The 19,992-nt window shown below is 44.5% G+C and overlaps 1 protein-coding gene and 1 long non-coding RNA gene across 3 annotated transcripts in view; one reads left to right on the top strand and one right to left on the bottom strand.

The window, feature by feature from the left end:
• LOC100646950 (S phase cyclin A-associated protein in the endoplasmic reticulum) overlaps positions 1-9,888 on the top strand; it is a 32,077-nt gene extending 22,189 nt beyond the window's left edge. For both annotated transcript variants that reach the window (XM_012310964.3, XM_012310965.3), the window contains exons 13-15: positions 967-1,158; positions 4,388-4,561; positions 4,784-9,888. In XM_012310964.3, the coding sequence (XP_012166354.2) occupies positions 967-1,158; positions 4,388-4,561; positions 4,784-4,864 (447 nt within the window). In that variant the 3' untranslated portion in view covers positions 4,865-9,888. The remainder of the gene's footprint in view (positions 1-966; positions 1,159-4,387; positions 4,562-4,783) is intronic.
• LOC110119491 overlaps positions 1-19,992 on the bottom strand; it is an 84,401-nt gene that overhangs the window by 3,967 nt on the left and 60,442 nt on the right. The gene's annotated exons all lie outside the window — the stretch shown is intronic.

Genomic DNA, 19,992 nt, shown 5'->3' with positions numbered 1-19,992 from the left:
ACATCGATCGAAAGTGGTTCATCAAATACATACGAAAAGCCTGTCTATTTGTTTTAAAAGGGAACGATGAAAAGTATCGCGCGAGTGTTAACAAGCGAGGGAAGCTTAACTTTATCCGTTTCCCTGACCAATAGGACACGACGTTTAATTAATTAACCACCGTTTGATGTAGGGGAAAAGACAAAGGATCCGCAATTAACTCCTTCGCTTTGTCTCACGTATCAACTGTAACCTCTGTCGTGGCACTCTTTATCTTATACTAACTGCAAACTTTGAAAATGTAATTTCATCCTATCGATCGAACGACGTTAATCTACGTTTCGATTAGCATTAATCTAAGTCTCGAGAAAGTGAAATTTTCCGTGGATGCGGAGATTAACGAAATCTTATCGGGAAAGTAAACTTGGATCGTTGTTCTCTCGATCACCGTATCCTCTTTATTAGATCGAGTACCGCAGAAAGTGCAATAGAGATATTATACGTATATATCGCGTGTCGTAGGGGTTCGCCTGTCAAGATAGAAAGGTCTCCCGTGTAGTCTGCAATGATCGAACCACGAATTGAATCGAAAGCTCGCGCCCCCGTCCACAAAAACCATAAGGGCTATCCAGTGTCCCGTTGGAGAGCCTGCTGAGTCTCATGGGGCACCGCCTCGATTATCCTTGTGGTCCACGCAGCCGGCGTTTGTCGAAAAACCAACGTTTATTATCTATTCTCTTTGACTTTCTGACAACCAAGTCTGGCTGTTCTTTAACCTCCGCGGGGGTCTGTCTCTCGTTGCGTTTCAAAGAGATCCGTCTCGTTACGTAGAGGCGACGGTTTAAGAATATTTCCCGATACGTCCAACGTCTATCAATCGCCTAATCGCGCGATCATTTTGGAACCACGTTTCGTGAAAATTTTGAACGAATTCTCCCAACTAGACTGCAGGCAATTTCTCTCAGAACGCAAATCTTCTGATTTCAGAATCTCCTAGGAGCAGAAGGTACCAACCTGCAATGGCGACTGATAGCTAGTCATGTGATAACCCGATTATCGCGAGATCCAATATCGCACAAGTCGGAAATTGGACCTGCGCAGAACACTAGTGGTACTTACATCCTGTCAGAACTATTCCAGGTTCTGGGATATTTTGCAGTTAACAACCCGGAAAATCAGGTAAGCCCGCGCTCCGAAAGTGTTCTCCGAATTAAAGTCATTTCGCGCAATTTCCACGACATACGTGTTTCTTAGCGTGTAACATTAGGCGAAATAAATTCTCCAAGCTCGTAAACACGTTGAACGTTTATCAACGAGCTCGTTGCAATCTCGAGCTCGATTCTCAGAAAGTTTCCAAGATCATCTCCGGAACCGCAACGATTCCGCCGCATCCCCAGGTCGGGGGAGAAAGCAAAGCTGGTAACGCGCATAAATCGTGTAACGAGACCGTCGTTGCCCCGGATGGTCCCCTCGCAATTCACCAGCCGAATCGGCCGGCAGTTAAAGGTTAAAAGCGTTTTTCCGCTAGTTTCCCCGTCCCATATCGGATGCACTTTCGGCAGGCAAGCGCAGACAAGCAACGGACCTTCTTAAAAAAGGCGACGAAAGACGAATGCGCGACGTCGTCGGTGCACTCAACGCTACACATCCCGATGCATCCAGCACGCGCTGGATTGATGCACCCTCCTCGCCGGCTCAGCGCGGCCCGGCGCGGCTCGGCGCTGCGCGGCTGCACGGGGCTGACGTATGGAATGGAACCGAGTAAATATATCTTAACTGCATTCGGCCGTATATTGATGGGAGGTCCGCTGAGTGTGTTGTGTCTAACAGCTTCTTCCTTCTTCGTCGCGTGTTGCGGGCCGCATTTCACGCGAATGTACCGGGTGACTCGATCGCCCATTCCGCGAGTTGATGGATGATGGCTCGTGGTCCGGTTGGTTTTCGTTTCGGCGCTCGCCACACTCGCCGTGGATCGCGGATAAATACTCGACGCGTCACCGATCGATATTTTCATCGATAAATCGCGGTACTGAGATTTACTGGCAGAGTGGCGAGACGTTCCCGCTTGTTCCATGTAAACGATATATTCTCCTCCTTCGTGCGTCGAATGGCGCGAATACCTGAGGAACGATGTTTCGTGAAAAATATAGATTTAATTTGTTACTCGACGGGGTTGTGTACGCGTGATATTTGTGGATCGTTTGGTAAAATAAAGAGTTTCTCGGAGATTTTACGAATACCCGTTGAGATGTTTACATTACAGACGCTCTCTAACTACTTCGAACGAGATGCTTCTTGAATGGACTTCTAAGTTAAGACTACTCTTCTTCTTTTAATGCTCGATCGATCTATCCCCGAATTTAAAATCATCTCCTCGTTGAATACTCGATCGGATTTTCCTTTTAGAAACAACGTGTAGATTCGTGTTTGTTTTCATCTTTCCGCGTTACTTCTTAAACGCTGTAGACTGCATTAACACGGAACACCCTGTAGGAATGGAAAAAAGAAAATATCACAACGTCCTAGGTTTCACAGGTTCCAGTTTCTTAGAATTCGAATTTCGAGACTCGGAATATAGATTTCGGAAAACAAACTTCATTGAGCATCTTCGATGTCGTAACTTCTAGCTTTCTCTGTGTTGGTGAAAACATGCTGTCATTTTGTCGCTGCATATCAGCTAATCGTCTTCTCTGAATTCCTCCCGAATATTCTTGTAGCCGGTACAATTTATTTCTGCCTGTTTCAGTAACTTTATTGCCAAGTTCGTGAGCAAACGACAAACACGCGTACCTAACTTTCGAGACTGGTTCGGTACAGCTTTGTGAGTCTATAATTATTCGAACGGTTACGAATTTAAGGTAGGCTACTTTTGACCGTTACCACGAATATTTCCTAATACCTATGCTATTTCAAGTTACTTTAAATAATAATCTCGTCAAAGATATCGCTTTAGATCTCTGTTGTCTCTAAGATACGAAATTATACTCGACTCTGACAAAAGCAAAGGGTAGCTCGGTTAACGAGAATTCTATAGCAGGAAAAGCAGGTATCTCTAGATAGAGATTGCCGGTTGAACGTTTTTCCCTCCTATTCATCGAGATATTTCTAGTCACGGAACAGACTACACGTGGAAATATGTGGCGCCTTGAAGAACGTCGCGTCGCCACGTCCTTCCTTTCTGCGCGACTATCGAACCTCGTTTTTGAGATATCGGCCTCTCGGAAATCACCAAAGTATTCGATCTATGCTGAAGGATATCGAGAAGCAACGACTAGCTAAGATTAGACCCCATAGGTACAAAGCGCTTCTCGAGCATTTCGACGCGACAACCTTCGCCTATCGTCAGCCTAATTGTTCTGCTTAGAGGACTCCTTTCCCTCTATTTTTAGTCGCCCCCTCGAGATATCAGGTAAAAATGCGCCGCCGTCGAGAGCAGAGGAATTGGACTCGTACGAAGTCTTCTAACGAACTGTATAAACGACCGAACACTTTCTTTGTATTAGGGCGAATTTTCCAGTCAAGCGTTCTCTACTTATCCAAGCAGTTTGCTCACAGCTTTTTAAATACGATAAAAATACGTAGGATTCACGATCGTCGTAAATCCAGTTGGCGGTTTTATGCCGCGTAAAAATGATCTTTTAAAATAACGCAGAAAATGGTACGCGGAGGAAAAAGGTTTACCATAGAGTAGCGCATAATTTATCGGTGCAATGTATCCTTCGCTTGACGTAATATAAAATTACAAAGCGATACACTCGTTGACGACTTATTTTTCACAAGTTTTAGCGAAACCGATAATATACACGTAATAAAAATTGGCAACATCATCGACGAATATTTTCCATCGAATCGCTTTGACCATCGTTGGTCGGCTCACCTTTGAAACGTCGTAAAACGGTGAGATCTTGAAAACGGATTATCAGCGCATTCACCTGATCGAAATGCACACTTGGCGAATGGTCGGAGCATTACCAGAGGGTACGCGTGTAACGAGGGACGTAGGTGAGGAAATAAAAATTCGTAATGTGGGTACTTCCTGCAGGAGACCTTTTCACAGGTGCACAAACCTGTTCGAAGACACTCGTTGAACCGCAGATGTACGTCGCGACGTTCTCTTGTTCCTGCAACAAGAACTTGCCACGTACCGACACCTGGATTATATAGGCGTGTTGTTTCCCACGATATTTAAGGAAATTAATGATCTCACGGCACATTCGGCCCGCCGTAACTGATCATCTTCGTTCTGTGTAACGAGCATGAACCTACCTGTTAGTTAGTAGCTTCATGTGGGTGTTTTGCAATGGAAAACCAATCGTACGACGGACCCGTCCGTTTGAAAGAATCGATTTAGCTACTCTCGTAGTTAACCGTTTGTGAATTCGGTCGTAACGTTTAAAATCTGTTTCAGTTGGTACTTCAATCGGTTGGAGCAGGACCAAGCGTTCTTCAGCAACTGTGTACTCTTCCATTTCCGTTCTACGGTGCTCCAGGATTGACGTCATATATTTTCCCGACGCTCTTGGCAGCCACGCATCAAAATCCGGAGGCTACAGCAGTCCTGTCTTGCGAATTATCTTATCAGGTAAATCTCGTTTACTTCGAAGAGATCTTTATCGGTATCTCTTTTCTCAAATCATCGAAATTATCCAAATTTTATGAAATTTTAACTCGACTCGATACCTTTGATATTTTTCGTTTAACAAATTCTTAAAACGAGAACGATATTTTCAATCGTTAACGTTAGAAGACTGGATAAGCGAAAGAGAAAATTACAAACAAACCAAATGAATGTTCTATTTCACAGCTGCTGGAGGAGTACAGAAATTCGGACGATGGTAAGCTAAATCCATTGGTCCGTTTGCTGAAGGACTCGGTTGATCCATAATCGTCCCAATTGCGATTCGATTAGTTCGTTTAAGTTTCTTCAAGTATCTTCGTTACACGCGATGAACTTCGTGGACGTAGTTAACCGCAGGATCATCGTTTCTATTCCGTTCGAAGAAGGTTCGGGGAACAGTTTTGAGAAAATTTTCGTTACGTACGTCCATCGTTGGAGAGCTGTCTCGAGGCTGGTACTCGACATTGCAACGTATTTATACCGAATGCACGTGCTATTACACACACGCAGGGTAATTGTAAAAATTCGAATCGAATTGGCGAAGAGACTAGGAGGCTAAATTTTTACCACGATCCTGTCACTTTTAACAGCCGACCAATCGAAGGGTTTTTTTGCAGAAAGCAATAATTGCGAAGAAATGCATTCGAATGCATCTTTTTTTTTATTCCTTTCGAACGTCATTCGGGCGTTCAACTTTCAATCGTTATTGCGAAAATCAATAATGCTGCTAACGATCTTCGATTCGCGAGTTCTCCTCGACGTCATAAACGCTTATCTTCAACGCATAGCGTAGAATTCTCGAAACGTTTATACAAATGCAAAATTTCGTACGATAAGCGTATATGCTTGTTATCGAAAGTCGTTGACGCATTGCACGCGTTGAAATCACTTCTATATGTTTCTTTACTTTATGCTCGCGTCTGTGATAGCTTCTTCTTCTCGCATGCGTATTCTAATGAAATTTTAACGTTCGCAACGTGATACGCGGCACAAGCTACGAAGTTCAAAAATGAAAGGAAGAATCTTTGTTTTCTTAATTATTACAGTTTTATCGCGTTGAAATTCCTTTTACGCGACTTTTATTCATCAAAGCTTGCCGATTATTTTAGCAACGCTTTCGATATACAGCTTTGGCGGTCTTCCTATTTTATATAGAAATAAATGAAATGTAAATAGCGATGAAAACGTTCGAATATGTGTGCTTTTCTAGCTGCGTACGAATTATAATTTCTCTCCGCGTAATGTGCCGAGTTCCAGATCGGTGAACGAAGTAGCGGATTTTTTCGTGATCGAGTCTTTGCTTCCTTTTTTGCGATCATTTCAGTTCTTCTAGTCGTTCAAGAATGACACTTTCTAGTCTTAGGCTCTTTTCCTACGGACATTATTTACAACGTGATATAATCATACTTTACACAGCTTTTCTGTTTGCGTTATTAATTATATTTTTCTTTATATCCGTGTGACTACGTATTACATCACACGACAAAAATGGTAAACGTTTATTTACGAATATTATTTTCTTTCTTCCCGAAACTCCTCGGTTGTTAGTTCTAAGATATTTATTTCGGTTGTTTCTCGAGGAGAATCGTTTCTAAAATACCAAATGACGACAAAATTTCGTTAATATCTTATTTTTGGATATTTGTTAGAAATAGAAATTTTATTAGGAAATATCATGCTTAGACGAACCGGATAACGAGAAAAGTTCATTTGTTTCTGTACAAAAACTCTTCGGTTCCCTTTCAATTTCGCGATGGACGCACGTAAGCAAACAATTTTCATGCTTCAAATATCGTCGTTGATATTACCACTTTACTTGGTAAATGTAATTCATATTAATTGTACAATCGTGAGTTAGAATTATCCGTTAAGAAAGTAAACTGATTATTTCTGATTTCGCTATTTCACCGTGTAATCGTTCGCTATTGCGTGGAAGATACAAAACTCGGCAAGTCCGTTTCGCTCGCAACGTCAGCCAAGTGCAAGCTAGCGAAATACTCGTTGCCATGTTCTCTCCACTTGCCGCGAAATATTCAACGTTTCGAAAGAAAACCCGTCAACCTTTTCGTTTTCGTTGCCTCATCGTTGGAACGATTTCCGAACGGATATTCAACTGAAACATTTCACGGGACATTAAAACGATTAAAAGCGTGCTTTCATTCCCGTGTTCCCAATTACAGTCGTTCGTGCATTTTTAGTCAAACAGCGTAATTGCCGTTGAAAACTGCTAAAGAAAAAAAAAAAAAAAGAAAAAAGGATCAGGTGGAAACGAGTTTAAAACGGACTTGCGTGTTTTTGAATCTAGTCCGGTCAGCGATTCGCAGGCTTTATAACCTTACGATCGTAATTATATTTGTCCGTTTAGTACGTAGCGTATACTTGTTTCTCTCGTTTTCACGCGTGCCAATAATTCGTGCAAATGAACGTGTCTTTTGAACGGGCCTTTTAAACGTTTTTAGCTGTCGTGCAATGATCGAGCTACGACTCGTTAGAATTAGAATAACGCATGTCCGTGCGTATGTGAAACCACGTGAACCGTACCGAGTCGATACAAATTTCTGTCCTTTTTACTCCGTAAAATGTGTCTAAACACGGTAGTCGATCGAGCTAACGTCAAAAAAATAAAAAAAAAAGGGGGAAGAGAGAGAGAGGGAGTAGGAAGAAGCTCGAAAGGCAAGAAAGAGACGTTTGTGAAACCGAAGATACATTCTTAGACATTAATATTATCATATATCGGCATCTTTGACACGCTTTACATTGTAAAAACGCAGAAATTTCTGTGCTTTAAGGCGCACATACTTTTTCCTGCTTCGTTTCGTTGAGATGAAGATTGTCACGGAAGTTATATGACGTAAGGATACGTGGTGATGGTTCTCGGTTTCGTTACGACTTTTTACCACGATAGTTTTCTTGCAACTCGGCCACGGCAAATAAACGTTTAACAAAAAACGATAAACAGATCGCGTTATAGCAATTTTGTTAATTGAGAAGCACCCGTTTAAAAAATTCGTAAAGTTTCTTCGGCAGAGAATTTCTAGGATAACACGTGCTCTCGCTTCGTTATTTAGTGGCAAACATACTTTTCGCGAGTCTCGCATAAACGCGTGTACGTATTTAATCAAGATCGATTATATATGATAAATGTTTATTTATAAGAAATCAAAGGTATATTTTAATTTAAGTATACCAGCAACGCATTCAGCGCTACACAATTTCCTTCCGTTTATTTATCGTTGTTTAGATTTATTTACACGTTTTACTTGCCGTCTTCTTTTGTTGTATTTTTGCTTCGACCGTTACTCGTTTTCTTCTTTGTTTATACCTCGTTTGTTCCCTAGTACATTCTGCATTTCTAACGACAATTATTTCGAGAAAATTCAAATTTGAAATAAATAAGATGCGAAAACCTTTGATACTTCGTAAGACAACATGTACATTCCATTTCACTACGCATACGCAACTAAAAATTCATATCGAAATATCTAAAGTATCCGTGACTCGAGTCTATTATTTTAAAAGTTATCAATGAACGTTGTAATTTATTTAGTTGCAACGAGTAGAGGATCTTGCGAATATGGTACAAGATCCTGTTTCTCAGAAATACGGGAACGAAACTCGAAAGCCAGGAGCCTGTTATTTATTAATAATGTTATTGCAGTCGTATTGTGACGCTGAATGGGTTGATATAAAATATTTATCGATATTACAAATGGCAACGTGCTCTTCGAATAGATATTTATTTCACAACGATATGAATTTATCATAGTGCAATGTAAGATTATTTATTATCGAAAGGAGAAGGACGAAAGTGAGTACTTATAAAAAGGTACAGGTTTTCGTGGGTGCAGCGAACGCACTTGTGCAATGTCCTGCCAATGCAATTAATATTCAAGTATTATATATATATATTATATATACTGTATACATATATTTAGCGAATATTTAACTCTGTATTAAAGAAGGCAAGGATCGCGTAAGTTAACGCTACGATGTAACTTTTCCGTAAAAGTTTTGTAGCTCAATGGCTAAACTGAAAGATCTTATTTACAAAAGAAAACGTGGAAACACATACACACAGTTGCCCCTATTTATTCTTCTTTTCGTGTTTTCGTCGACTCTATCGCGATTTACCGCGTTGATTTTTCGATCGACGGGAATCGAGAGTTTCATGTCAACTTTCGATAAAATTGATTTAATTTCCGTTATACAGGTAGATCCGAAGACGTTGTAATACGTTTAAATAAGTTTCGTCTAAAGCCAGATTATCGTAAGTTGTTACAGAAAGAGATAATCGAACTTTCCGCGATGCTGGACGTGAGAGGTTGAATTTTATAGAACGACAAAGTTTTATACGAAATTCGACGTGTGTATAATAAATAATCCTGCAATAAATTTTACAAGCTTGAATAGCTAGAAATAGGACCACTGTTTGGTCGCCGTTTGTTCGAGAAAGGAATGAACGCGTTATTTGCGACTGAAAAAATCTCTTATAGAATTTATTTTCTATACTTATTATGTACGATCGACAATAAAATGTAGAGTTTAAGAATTAAGTTGCACCTATGCTACGATGCGGTGTACAAAATCAAGTTGCATCGTAAAATATTTCTTCCTTTTTTTGTCATTTCTCTTTGTCTTTTCAAATCGATAGCGATATTTCTACAATATAACAAACGCGTCAGGTATTTCCTACTTTGCCTATCTATAAGACGATTAAACGATCAAAACTGGTAAAACATTTGTCGTTTTCAACCTTAAATATCGTGTTCATTCCTGTTGATCGATATGACGAGCGTTGATATCGACCGTCGCTCTAACAAACGAATCGAACAAGGGGAAAAATCGTCGAGAAAGAAGAAGAAAAGTAAAACTAACGTTATTTTATCATCGCTGAAAACTAACGTTTAAGGGAAGATTATTCTAATCAGAGTACTCGTGTACCGTTTATATTTTCGAAGTAATTTAGCTCGATCGTCCCACGTAATAATACTCTTTCTTGTAAGCAATCAATGTAAAACTATGGTTCGGCGTTACGATACAAACTGAAAAAGAGAAAGCAGGAACAGATTGCGCGTAATACGAAGCGCGTACTTGGCCGACGCTGCGCGGCTGTACGAAAATTTCACGATCGATCGTTCGCGATTCCATGCCTGTTCACCTCGTTCGCCACGACGTGTTGCGATTAACTCGCTGATCGATCGAAGAAACAGAGGTCGAACGTGTACGCTTTGTAAGGTTCGCTAGAAGTAGGAACGAAACTGAAACTAATAAATTTCGACGAAGAAACTTTATCGTTTGTTCTTGAATAACCTCGTGCTTTTTCCCTTCCTTAGCAGCCACTAAATCCTCTAAACGAACATTTTGTCCCGTAACTTTTAAAGAGATACGTATTTCCTTTAAAATAATCTTTCGATCGTTCCTTTGCCTTTTTACCCGAACGATCATCTCGCTCTTTCTAACGAACGTTTCCAGCAATTTTACAGCGAATCTTACGTCTCTTCTATAACCCTCTGTCCAGTCCACATTACGATTACTCTGCTTACGAGTTTAACGTTATCGGTCAGGTACGATCCCACTTTGCCACAATTTTTGGTAATCTCGTGGAACGCAAACTGGCGTCGCGTGACTTTAAATTCGCAATCTAAACGAACATTAATAAAAACATGCTGCGTCATTAGAACGCGGTGTGTCATTTGCTTCTTATCCATCTGTCGAAACGCGATACGAGCTGAGAAAGTCCACGGAATTAGCCTTATTTCGACGTTAAAAGGAAATGAAATGGAACCGTGAACGAATGGATAGGGCAAGACTTTATCGGTGTACCGCGTGCCGAAATTATCGCGATATTACTTATTTTTATTCGATATATTTGTTGATCGGTTGATCGACTCGCCAAGTAGGAACGGCGCGACGTCATCACGGGCAAACAACGCGAAGACACTGCTGCTTACGCGTGTGCACCGAAACGGGCCGCGCACGAATGACGTATGGAGTGCATAGGGTAATCTTTTTTCCGGAACGTTTTAGCGTGCCGGGGTCTCCACTTTTTCCCCGAGCGTAATCTATAGGCGCACTTAATACAGCTGCTCGTCCGAACAACTTCCCCGCAGCCTCTTTTTCCTCCTCTGGTCGCGCCGCGTTCTCGCGCTTTCCTCGTCGTCTCTGTCTCCTCCGTGTCTCTTGTACGCTCCGCTGTCTCTGGGAAAAAGAGGGACTAGAGGAAAAAGAGAGCGTCAGCTTCCACTTAGCGGCACCGTACGATATATCACGCTCGGTCGCTTTTACCCTGTAAATTGTGGAACCGCGTTTCGCGCACAACTATACGCAGCCACGTGCAGCGACGCTGCTTTCGTCGCTGTCGAGGAAGAAGCTTCGCTCTTCGCAAGCAAGAAGCAACGAGAGTACAGGGATCATCGACGACGTTTCGTACGTTGCTTCATCCATCAACTATTAAAATTATACCAATTAGCGTACACGTGTTAATCTGCTTCGACGACAAAAGCGCAAGATACTCGCTCCATCGTTGGTTACTTCGTTTCATCAAGCTTAGAGATCGTAAACCCATCGACCTATCCTGCTCTCGTTAACGGCAACCAATCGTCTATTTGGCAGCGAACTGCCTGCTTTTTCGTGTTCTCTCCGCTTGGAAGCCAGCCTGGATGAATCGAGCCGTATCAACTTGCGTAAAAAGAGTACGGTTCTCCTGTAACGACATACGAAACGATAGAAGAAGGAAACGTCTCTGGAAAGGCAGGCAACGAGCGATTATCGGTCGAAAGAGGATCGATCGAGGAGACAGTGGCATTGCGCGTAATCGACTCGCGCTATGCGAACTGTATCCGAGAGGGGCGCGGGAAACGTTGGCGTGACAGGGCGCGTAATGACGCGAGTGGGAAGAAAAATCGAGTACGAAGAAGAAGCGACCGGCAGCTCGTTTCCGAAGAGAGAGAATTCCCGAGAATGGGGGCAATTTGGTTACCTGGTGGACGGACTGTTCCAGGTCGGGTGTCGATCGATGTTCATCCACGTAAAAGGGTGGGCGGTGGTACGAGGGAGCGGATGGTTAAAGGATAGTGGCGGCGGTCGGGGTTGTAATAAGCGTAATGGATATAGCAGGCCTGCACGCATGCCCTCGCCTCGCGACGACCAGCGCGGCGTGTTCACGCAGCAAAGGGTTGCTCGTATAATCGTGAGAACGCCCACCCCCGTTCCCCGCCTCTCTCCTCTGCTTCCCTTCCTCTCCCTGTCCCTCTGACCCTCGCGTGGCCCTCGCGTATCCCTCAACCTCGTCGTCTCTCAACCCCGGCTTTATTTCTTTCGCTGTCCAGCGACACGGCGCGCCGTTATTTTCATTATGCCTGGCCGTTTTATTTCGATCTGCCGATGCACAGGGGGAAAAACGCGTCCGCGCTCCAGGGCTCCTCGATATTCTGCTTGGAAAGAGCGACTCGCCGAATCACCGGCCCAGGGGGGACACGCTAGGTGTTTCAGGATGAACGAAGATTAAACAGAGTGTGGTAAAAATAGCCGAGAATCGAACGTATTCACGCGCGGAGAACGGTTTCGCAGTTGACTGACTCTGCGCACGATGGATTAACGGCAGATCGATCATTTTAACGAATACCGTTATGACAGTAGTTAAGCACGCGGATGTAGTTCGCAAGGAAACGTTAGCTGCAACTTGAGCGCGTCGCGTGGCATAATTTGCTGAACGTTCAAAGTTTCGGGAAAATAAGGGGACGAGAGGAAAAGTTGGAAGAAGTTCGGCACGACGGCGGAATTTATTTGCCGTTTTTAATAATCTAAACGATTCATCGCAAAGATATTAATAAAGTACTCGGCACTTTGGTCGCGCCGACCTCTTTCCAGCGTGTTTCGCTTACTTTCGCCGCCGCTTACGTTATTTACACACGACCAACGTATACTCGTACTTCTATGTATCAAACGCTTGTTAGATTTTAACGCTTTAAGACTCGTCACGATCGGTCTCGTAGTTTCCCGGTTTGGTCGACAAGAGCTGGAAAAAGCCGGGGCTTGGACATCCTGACTGCTACACGGTTCGAGTTTGCGGTGGTTTCCGGTGAAAAGTTGGAGTTGGCTAACTCAATGTACCGGTTCGCTGGGTCACCGGAAGCTTTTATTGTTTTACAAGTTTACCGCGGCTTGGCGGGGCCGACTGACCCTGCCGGTAATTCGATTGCCGAAGACGGTACTTTCCTTAAAGAGGTTTCGCTTCGTTGTCCTTGGTTATCAAGAACGACCGCTTTATCCTTCGATCGCACGCTCACCAGAGACTCGACCCGAAGCGGTTTCAGGATTGACGCGTCTAAAACGAAACGCGATAGACGCACGGTGAAATTTTATTCTCGGTGACATCGTTAAAATCTTCGACGCGATGAAGCGTTCGCCGAGAATGTTCGAGCGAGAAGTTGCAAGTGATAAATAAAGACACCTCGTGTCTCGTAACGGCGATTAAACATATTTGTAAACGATTTTCCATGTTTCGCGGATCTGCTGAAAATGTTTGGACAAGTAGAGCTCCGACACAAGGCGCATAGAACGCGTACGGCGTTACACAGCACGCGATTGAAAGAGGAAACAGAGATAAAATGGAAAATCACTTTCTAGAAATAGCGATTCGTCGAGCTTCGGCGTTGAACGACAACGACGTTCGAGGACGCGCGATGAAAGTTGGCGACGCGTCTCGTGGAAGAGCAGGAGGCGAGATCGATTGATTCGCCGCTCTCCGTTTGTGTTCCGCGAAGGAAATAAAGCAAAGGGCGTGTTTGGTGTTTCCATTTCTATGGACGCTTGACCTATTGTCTCAGAGGTTTAATTTTTGGCCCCTGTTCCGCACGAGGTTCTTCTCCCGCGGTTCGCCCGCGTCTCCCTCTGTTTCGGTTCCTCCCACGTCATCGGGAGTCTTGCCAAACGTATTCAACGCTCGTACACGCGACAATGCGTCGTTCTCGTTGCGGGACAAGGCGATGCACAATGCGACAGCAATCAGGAGTCGCGCCCCTGTCAGCGGGATCTACCTCTGTCCCTCTATCGAGTCTCGCCTCTCCTTCTATCTTCCCTGCCTGGCTCTATTTTTTCCCTTTCCTTTTTTCTTTTCTCCTCTATTCCTCCGTTTTTGTCTCCTTTTCCCATTCAGAGCCTATGAAACACGCTGCTCAATGGGACAGACCGGCTCGGGAAGGGGAGAGACAGATAAGAACGATTCTTCCCTCTTTCTCCGATTTCGCGGCAGGAGCCAGTGATTTCACGAGTCTATGCCGGGATAAGAGATTGCCGGAGGAGGCCGGACGACGAACGGACCACGAGAAATATTTTGAGATACGCAAACCTCGTTACGGAGGAACAAGAGAAACACGAGAAGATAGCGCGAGACCGAAGCAGTCGTCCTGCGATTGTAATAAAAAGCAACACCCATTGCGATTCTATAGTCGTGGTGACCGTGAATCCTGGTGAAACGCAGCACCGCGTCAAAGTCGACGACGGTTTTAACGAAAATAAAAGTCGTTCTCGTTCGAGCGTGGACGAGAATACGAGGAGAAACGGTTTGGGAACTGAGCGAACATTTTACGCCACCGTTGTAACGGGTGATGTGTTTGCCCGACCCGATGGATGGATGGATGGACGCTTTGCTTACGCAGGGAACGACGCACTGGGTAAACAACGATTGGGTTTCCTCTTCGGCCACGTCCTTCTCCTAGACTTTCTGCATCCTACACGGTAGATCCTGTATCCGGCTCGTCGAGGAGAGGGTATCCTCCGCGGTTAGCAGAACCGATCCGATTTCGGGGGAGAAAAAGTGGAATCGACGGGCCACCCTTTTCTTCCTGCTCCCACGCTCTCCCTTTCTCCCATTGAAAATTGTCAGTTTCTCGTCGTGACGTTCCCGAGATACGTACTCCAGGGCAGATGTGGGAAATTCTAGTAGCGTTCGAACGGCGTACAATTTCTTCTTCCTTGTCTATCCGTCGAGCTCTTGGTACAAGTATACTTCTGGTATGATTTCTCGATTCCACGCGTTTCATCCATATCGCGTACGCATTTCGCATGAAACGATATCCACCCTCCGTATTTACGTTTTCGTTCAATTCTTCGTACAAATAGCGCGAACCGTGACGAGCAAGATCGACGAACTTTCTTTTAATCATCGATGAACGATTCGCGCATGCGATGTTTCCATTATGAACACCGTGGTGGAAGATAAAAAAAAAAAAAGAAAAAGAAGACAAGAGGGCGTCCACCCTTCTTCTCGTCCTCATCCTGTGCAGGAAGTATTTCTTCCGAGTCGGTGGATCATCAGTCAGTGCGACGGCGATCAGAATTTCGCATCTGAATTTTTTCGCTCCTACGTCTCTGGTTCTACCCGATGATCCACGATGTGCCACGAATCGTTGCTCGCCGAGAGCTATTCTTCCGGCTCGACGGTTTCCTTTATTACGAATCGAAGCGATTGTAAATTGCGTGGGCGATTTTCTACGACGAGCATCGCAATCTCGTTAACAGGATCGCCGATCGGGGTTTGCAGATTTTCATCGATACCGCGATACGTTATTGCGCTTTATCGATGTTTCTAATTTTCCAAAATATCCCGTATACGCGATCGATAGATCGAAGAGCGAGTTCGTGGGCGTTTCTTCGGAAAGAAGGTCATCGACTCGTACGAATCGTCGTCTCGAAGAAATCAGGTGCGCCGAGCAGACAGCCAGGCAACAAAGGAACGTCTGGAGCGCGAAGTCTTGCGATTTGGAGGAGAAGCCAGCCCCTATGCAGGAAGTATTTCTTCCGAGTCGGTGATCCGGAGCGGAAATGAAAATTTCACATCTGAATTTTTTCACCAGACGTCCTATTCGAAGGGGGTAGGCCGAAGGACAATGGGAAAGCCAGCCCATGTCACCCTTGCGTTAATTTCTAACGGGGCGTTCGCCCCTCCACCCTTCGACCTTGCAGCCCTCGTAGTCTGAAACTATCGTTCGCCCTCTCGTCCCTCGTAGCTCCATCTCCATTATAGACTTCTTCGGGTACATATCCGGTGACCTGATTTAAACACCGAAGAGGTCCACTTCCTCTACTCGAGCAATCGCTTAATCGATAACCAGGGATCTGTTTCTCAGCTTCTCCTAAGGCGGCCTTCGTCCCTTCCAACACCTTGTCCTATCGCGTATGATTTTTGTACAAAGGAGAACTTGCAAAATTTTAATCAATTTCGAATCGGCGTACAAAGGATCGAAGGTCGAACTAAACGTTGCGAATTATCTCGAGAAATTATCGAAGCTTGGAGTAAGATTTATACGATAGGCACTACGGAATCCAAAATGATGATGGTAAACGATGCGGTAAGAACGGGTTTGAGCTACTGGAAATCGGCCGACTGGTGTCCCCGACGGGGAAATCCCACGTCGAATTCATCCTCTCATGGTGGTGTCTCCAGTCGAGCGTCTGCCATCCCACTCGTGATGATACTCCCTAAATAGCAACCCCCATGGAGACAATCAATCAGCTGGTCACTGGACCTTGACTGTGTCCACATTGCGCTTTCTGCGCATCTCTCTCTCTTCCTCTAGCGCGATAATGGGCGTGAAGCCCTTTCTCTCGTTCGATTTCTCTCTGTCTGTTTCGTCGTGCTTTACGCGTAACTCGCCAGATCGGCGAATAGACGTCATGGACGGCTAGAGGGGCGCGAGCCTATGAAATAAAATAACACGTAGCTATGAATGGATTGGCGCATCTGCGATTTTTGACGGTCCATCGTTGGTCATCCAATCGTTCTTCCCTTTTTTTTTTCTCCCCGGTCGTTGTTCTTCGATGCTGCGAGACGCGACGCGAATCCAGGTAGCAACATTGGACAATTCGTTCCGCGGAGGGTGCTGGTCCCATTCGTTTACGCGTTATGCCACGTCGAACGAAAATTACGTTGTCTCGGGAATGGAATCTCCGACGAGTCTGGCGCGGGGAGAAACATTTTCGTAATTAATCAAGTCGGATAGCTGTCTCTAGACGAACGCGTTCTGTTTCGGCAAACGGAATTTTCAACGAGAACCAGCTACTTCCGCGTAACCGGGTCTTTGGTCACCGATCACCGGACGGAAAAGAAAATACTGTCAATTCCGGACAATGACTTGGTACAAAGCGTGGGTGGTGGTAACTTAGCGCGCGTCCCTAAGCAGCCGAGCGCGAAGAAGCAGCTCCTCGCAATCTCGCAGAACCTACCCCTCCCACGGGGGATCGTTAGATTGCACGCGTTCAGCACAGAGTTGACATACAAACAGACGGCCAGTGTTGTAATTAACCGCAATCATCGACGGCAAACACACATCGCTCGCGTCCCCGTGGGATATCATTGACCGAGCGGGATATACGCGTAAGGAGTACATACGCTATTCCTGATCAATATTTATGACCGAAATCCAAGGGTGGAGATGCCGGTTCACGAGCGTACGCCTCGGAGGATACGAGAACCGCGGTCAATATTTATGACAGCCGCCGAGCACGACGCAGCGTAGAGAAGATTCGATTCGCCACGATCTCTCGCCAGATTTGTTTGACTTCCGCTCGTGCGCAATTCCTCTTCGTTGATCGATTTGCCGATCTGCGCCGCGACGATACCCAGTCGCGTGGCGGTTCCAAGCTGCACACGACGTCAGATTCCAGCCACGAAGTTTCGATTTCGCCGCGATTTCGATCGACGATACGTTTGGATCGATCTCGTAGTAATTCAAAAAAATACCACCGATATCTCGTCGACCATGCGACCCATGCCGAACCACCTACACCGCGCGAGATCTCCGCCGACTAGCAACAAAGAACCTACGAAATACGTACGACTGCACGATCCTCTACGTTCTCCGAATACTCGTATTCACGGAGTCGATCGAGCAACCTTCGGCTTTCCCTTTTCTCTGTTTAAGTCCACCCGCGCTGCACTCATACATCTTCTTTAACGCGTTCGCTTTCGATACCCTTTTGTTGCTAAACTAGTAAATGTTTTATATACCCGTGCAACTCCTCCCCGGCAAGGCTTGTAACCTCTCCTATGTACTCGCAAGACGACACAGATATGCTTTTAGCGAGAGTCAGGGGTGGAACGGTGCGTTTCCGAGCGCACGCGTCTTCCGGTCGACTATGTGCGTATATACGCATCGACGCACACCGAGATCGGCCTCGCATTAAGGCGACAACTCGACCAGCTCCTGCTACGCGACCAGGGAGAGCATCGCCAAGAAGGGAAAGCCCCGTTTCGCTACCATATAGAATACAGCGGAGGGTTGCTGGTCTACTTGCACCAGATACTTCGACACCTGGAAAACTACTCGCTTGCCGCTGATTTCTTCGGGGCCAAGGGTTATCTCTTCGGGCTCGTTGTTGTCTGTCTTCGTTGCAGTTACCGTACCGTCGCCTGTATAAGTTTCGTCCAACTTGCGGACAATCTATCTTACTAACGCGCGAACATGATTCGTAAAGATTCGTATGGTAAATTGCAATCTTTCGTACAAACATTGTATTATATGCCATGTTATATGCCGTGGTTTTAATACGTCTTTAATAGAAGTTCGATTAAATAACGTTGGTCGAGTAAATCGTAATCCGTGTATAAAATACTATGACGTAAACTGGCCACTGTTCGTTAAGACCTGGCGAATTTCAAAGTTTCGCTGCTAAGTTAATTGTTTTACGACTCCATTACCGAATTGGCTGTCTCTTGAAAATGAATGTTTGCGATGCTGTTTAAATCGAAACGCGTTCGCGTACCGATACAGCGAAATATGATCGCGAATATCGTCTCGAATCGCGCAGAATATCGCAAAGCCGGATTATTCGCAGTTGGAGTAAATCGGAACGAGTAATCGCAATGTTCTACGAACTGTGCGTTCCAGGAACCGCTTTCAACGATTTCCTTCCATTTCGGTCGTGAAATTACGATGCTATTTTTAATTAAAATTTCCTCGTGAAATGCAGTCCCTTGTTTACGAATTTCGTTAAAAGACGCGTTATTCCTGTATTGCATGCAAAAATCGAGATACAACATTTTAGATGAATTTCGCCGATTGGGCGAAACAACATTTTACGTCGAGTAAAAAGCGTTTTTATTCTCGATAAAAAATGACGAATAATATCAAATGAACGTAGTAGAACGTTGCTTTTGTTCCAACATTTTACCGCGCGTATATTATTGCAAAGTTATGGTAAAAAAGTAAATGTTGCGTTAATGGATTCGGGAATATCATTTTGCCGATAAAAAAGTAACGCGTATAAATTTACCAAATTGTTACATTTCATATCGGAAAGCGTTAGATTTTCAGAATGTGCTTTAACCAGTTAGCTAAATTCATATTTTTTTATTTCTTCGTTTTATTTCCTCTTGGCCTGCAAATACTCGAAACGTCTTAAAATTTACGAATATACTTTAATTTTCGCCAAAATTGCAATTCAAACGGAAAATTCTAACTACTTTTTACTATACTCGTCGTAACGCAAAATATCGTCATCTCTTTGTGACGAGTATACTCGTCGAAAACAGCTAACCGGTTGAACGAGGGAATAAATTCAACGGAAAGATATGAAACGCGTTATCCAAACTCGTTCGTTGTCTGAAAGGGTTAATCGTTTGATCTAAAAAAGTAAGTGTAGCGCGCGTATATCGTAGAAAAGGACAATCGCAAGGAGCGCAAGACCGAGATGGCCCGTAACTCGTCGAAGCTCCATCCTCGAATGGCTCGCGCTACAATCGAGCGTAAAGTGCAACATGTTCCAGATGGAAATGGAGACCGAGGGTGCACTGTGAAGCACCTGTTTTAGCGGGGTAGGCTCGCAACCCCGCGCGCTTCTACAGAATCATGATTAAACCTCTCTGTCCGACTGCTACTCCGCCCCCCGATTTCGTCCCGTCCACGAATATCGTAGGGTGCAACCTTCGATTCGACATTTGGTGCGATTGTCGCGAGGCGACGCGATGCGGAGGGTGCAGCACGGTGCAACTGCTCTAATGCTGATTTAATCAAAATCCTAGCTGCCATCCCTCGGGCCTGACACGGATTTACGCGGGGCCACTCTCGTAATCGCGCGTGTCCTCCCTTTTTCTTTTTCTCTCTTTCGTCACTTTCTTCCGTTTCTTTATAACATATAATTTATCGCGGAAATGGCAATGTTTTTTAAATCCTTTCGATAAGTTTCAATAAGCCGATAGAATCGTAATTGTCATCTATCGAATCAACGTTTAATTCGGTATTTACCGTGATAGGTATTTTAAAACAAAAAAAAAAAAAACGAGAATTTAAAAAAATCGGTCGCGCTCTTTTAACGTATACCGACGCTAAAATCAATCTTCGGCTTCCCTAAATTCAACTACGTAAGACGGTCTTCCCACGTACGCGGACAAACGC

This window comes from Bombus terrestris, chromosome 8 (genome assembly GCF_910591885.1).
Source record: "Bombus terrestris chromosome 8, iyBomTerr1.2, whole genome shotgun sequence".
Taxonomy (NCBI): domain Eukaryota; kingdom Metazoa; phylum Arthropoda; class Insecta; order Hymenoptera; family Apidae; genus Bombus; species Bombus terrestris.
This window is presented reverse-complemented; position numbering and strand designations above follow the sequence as displayed.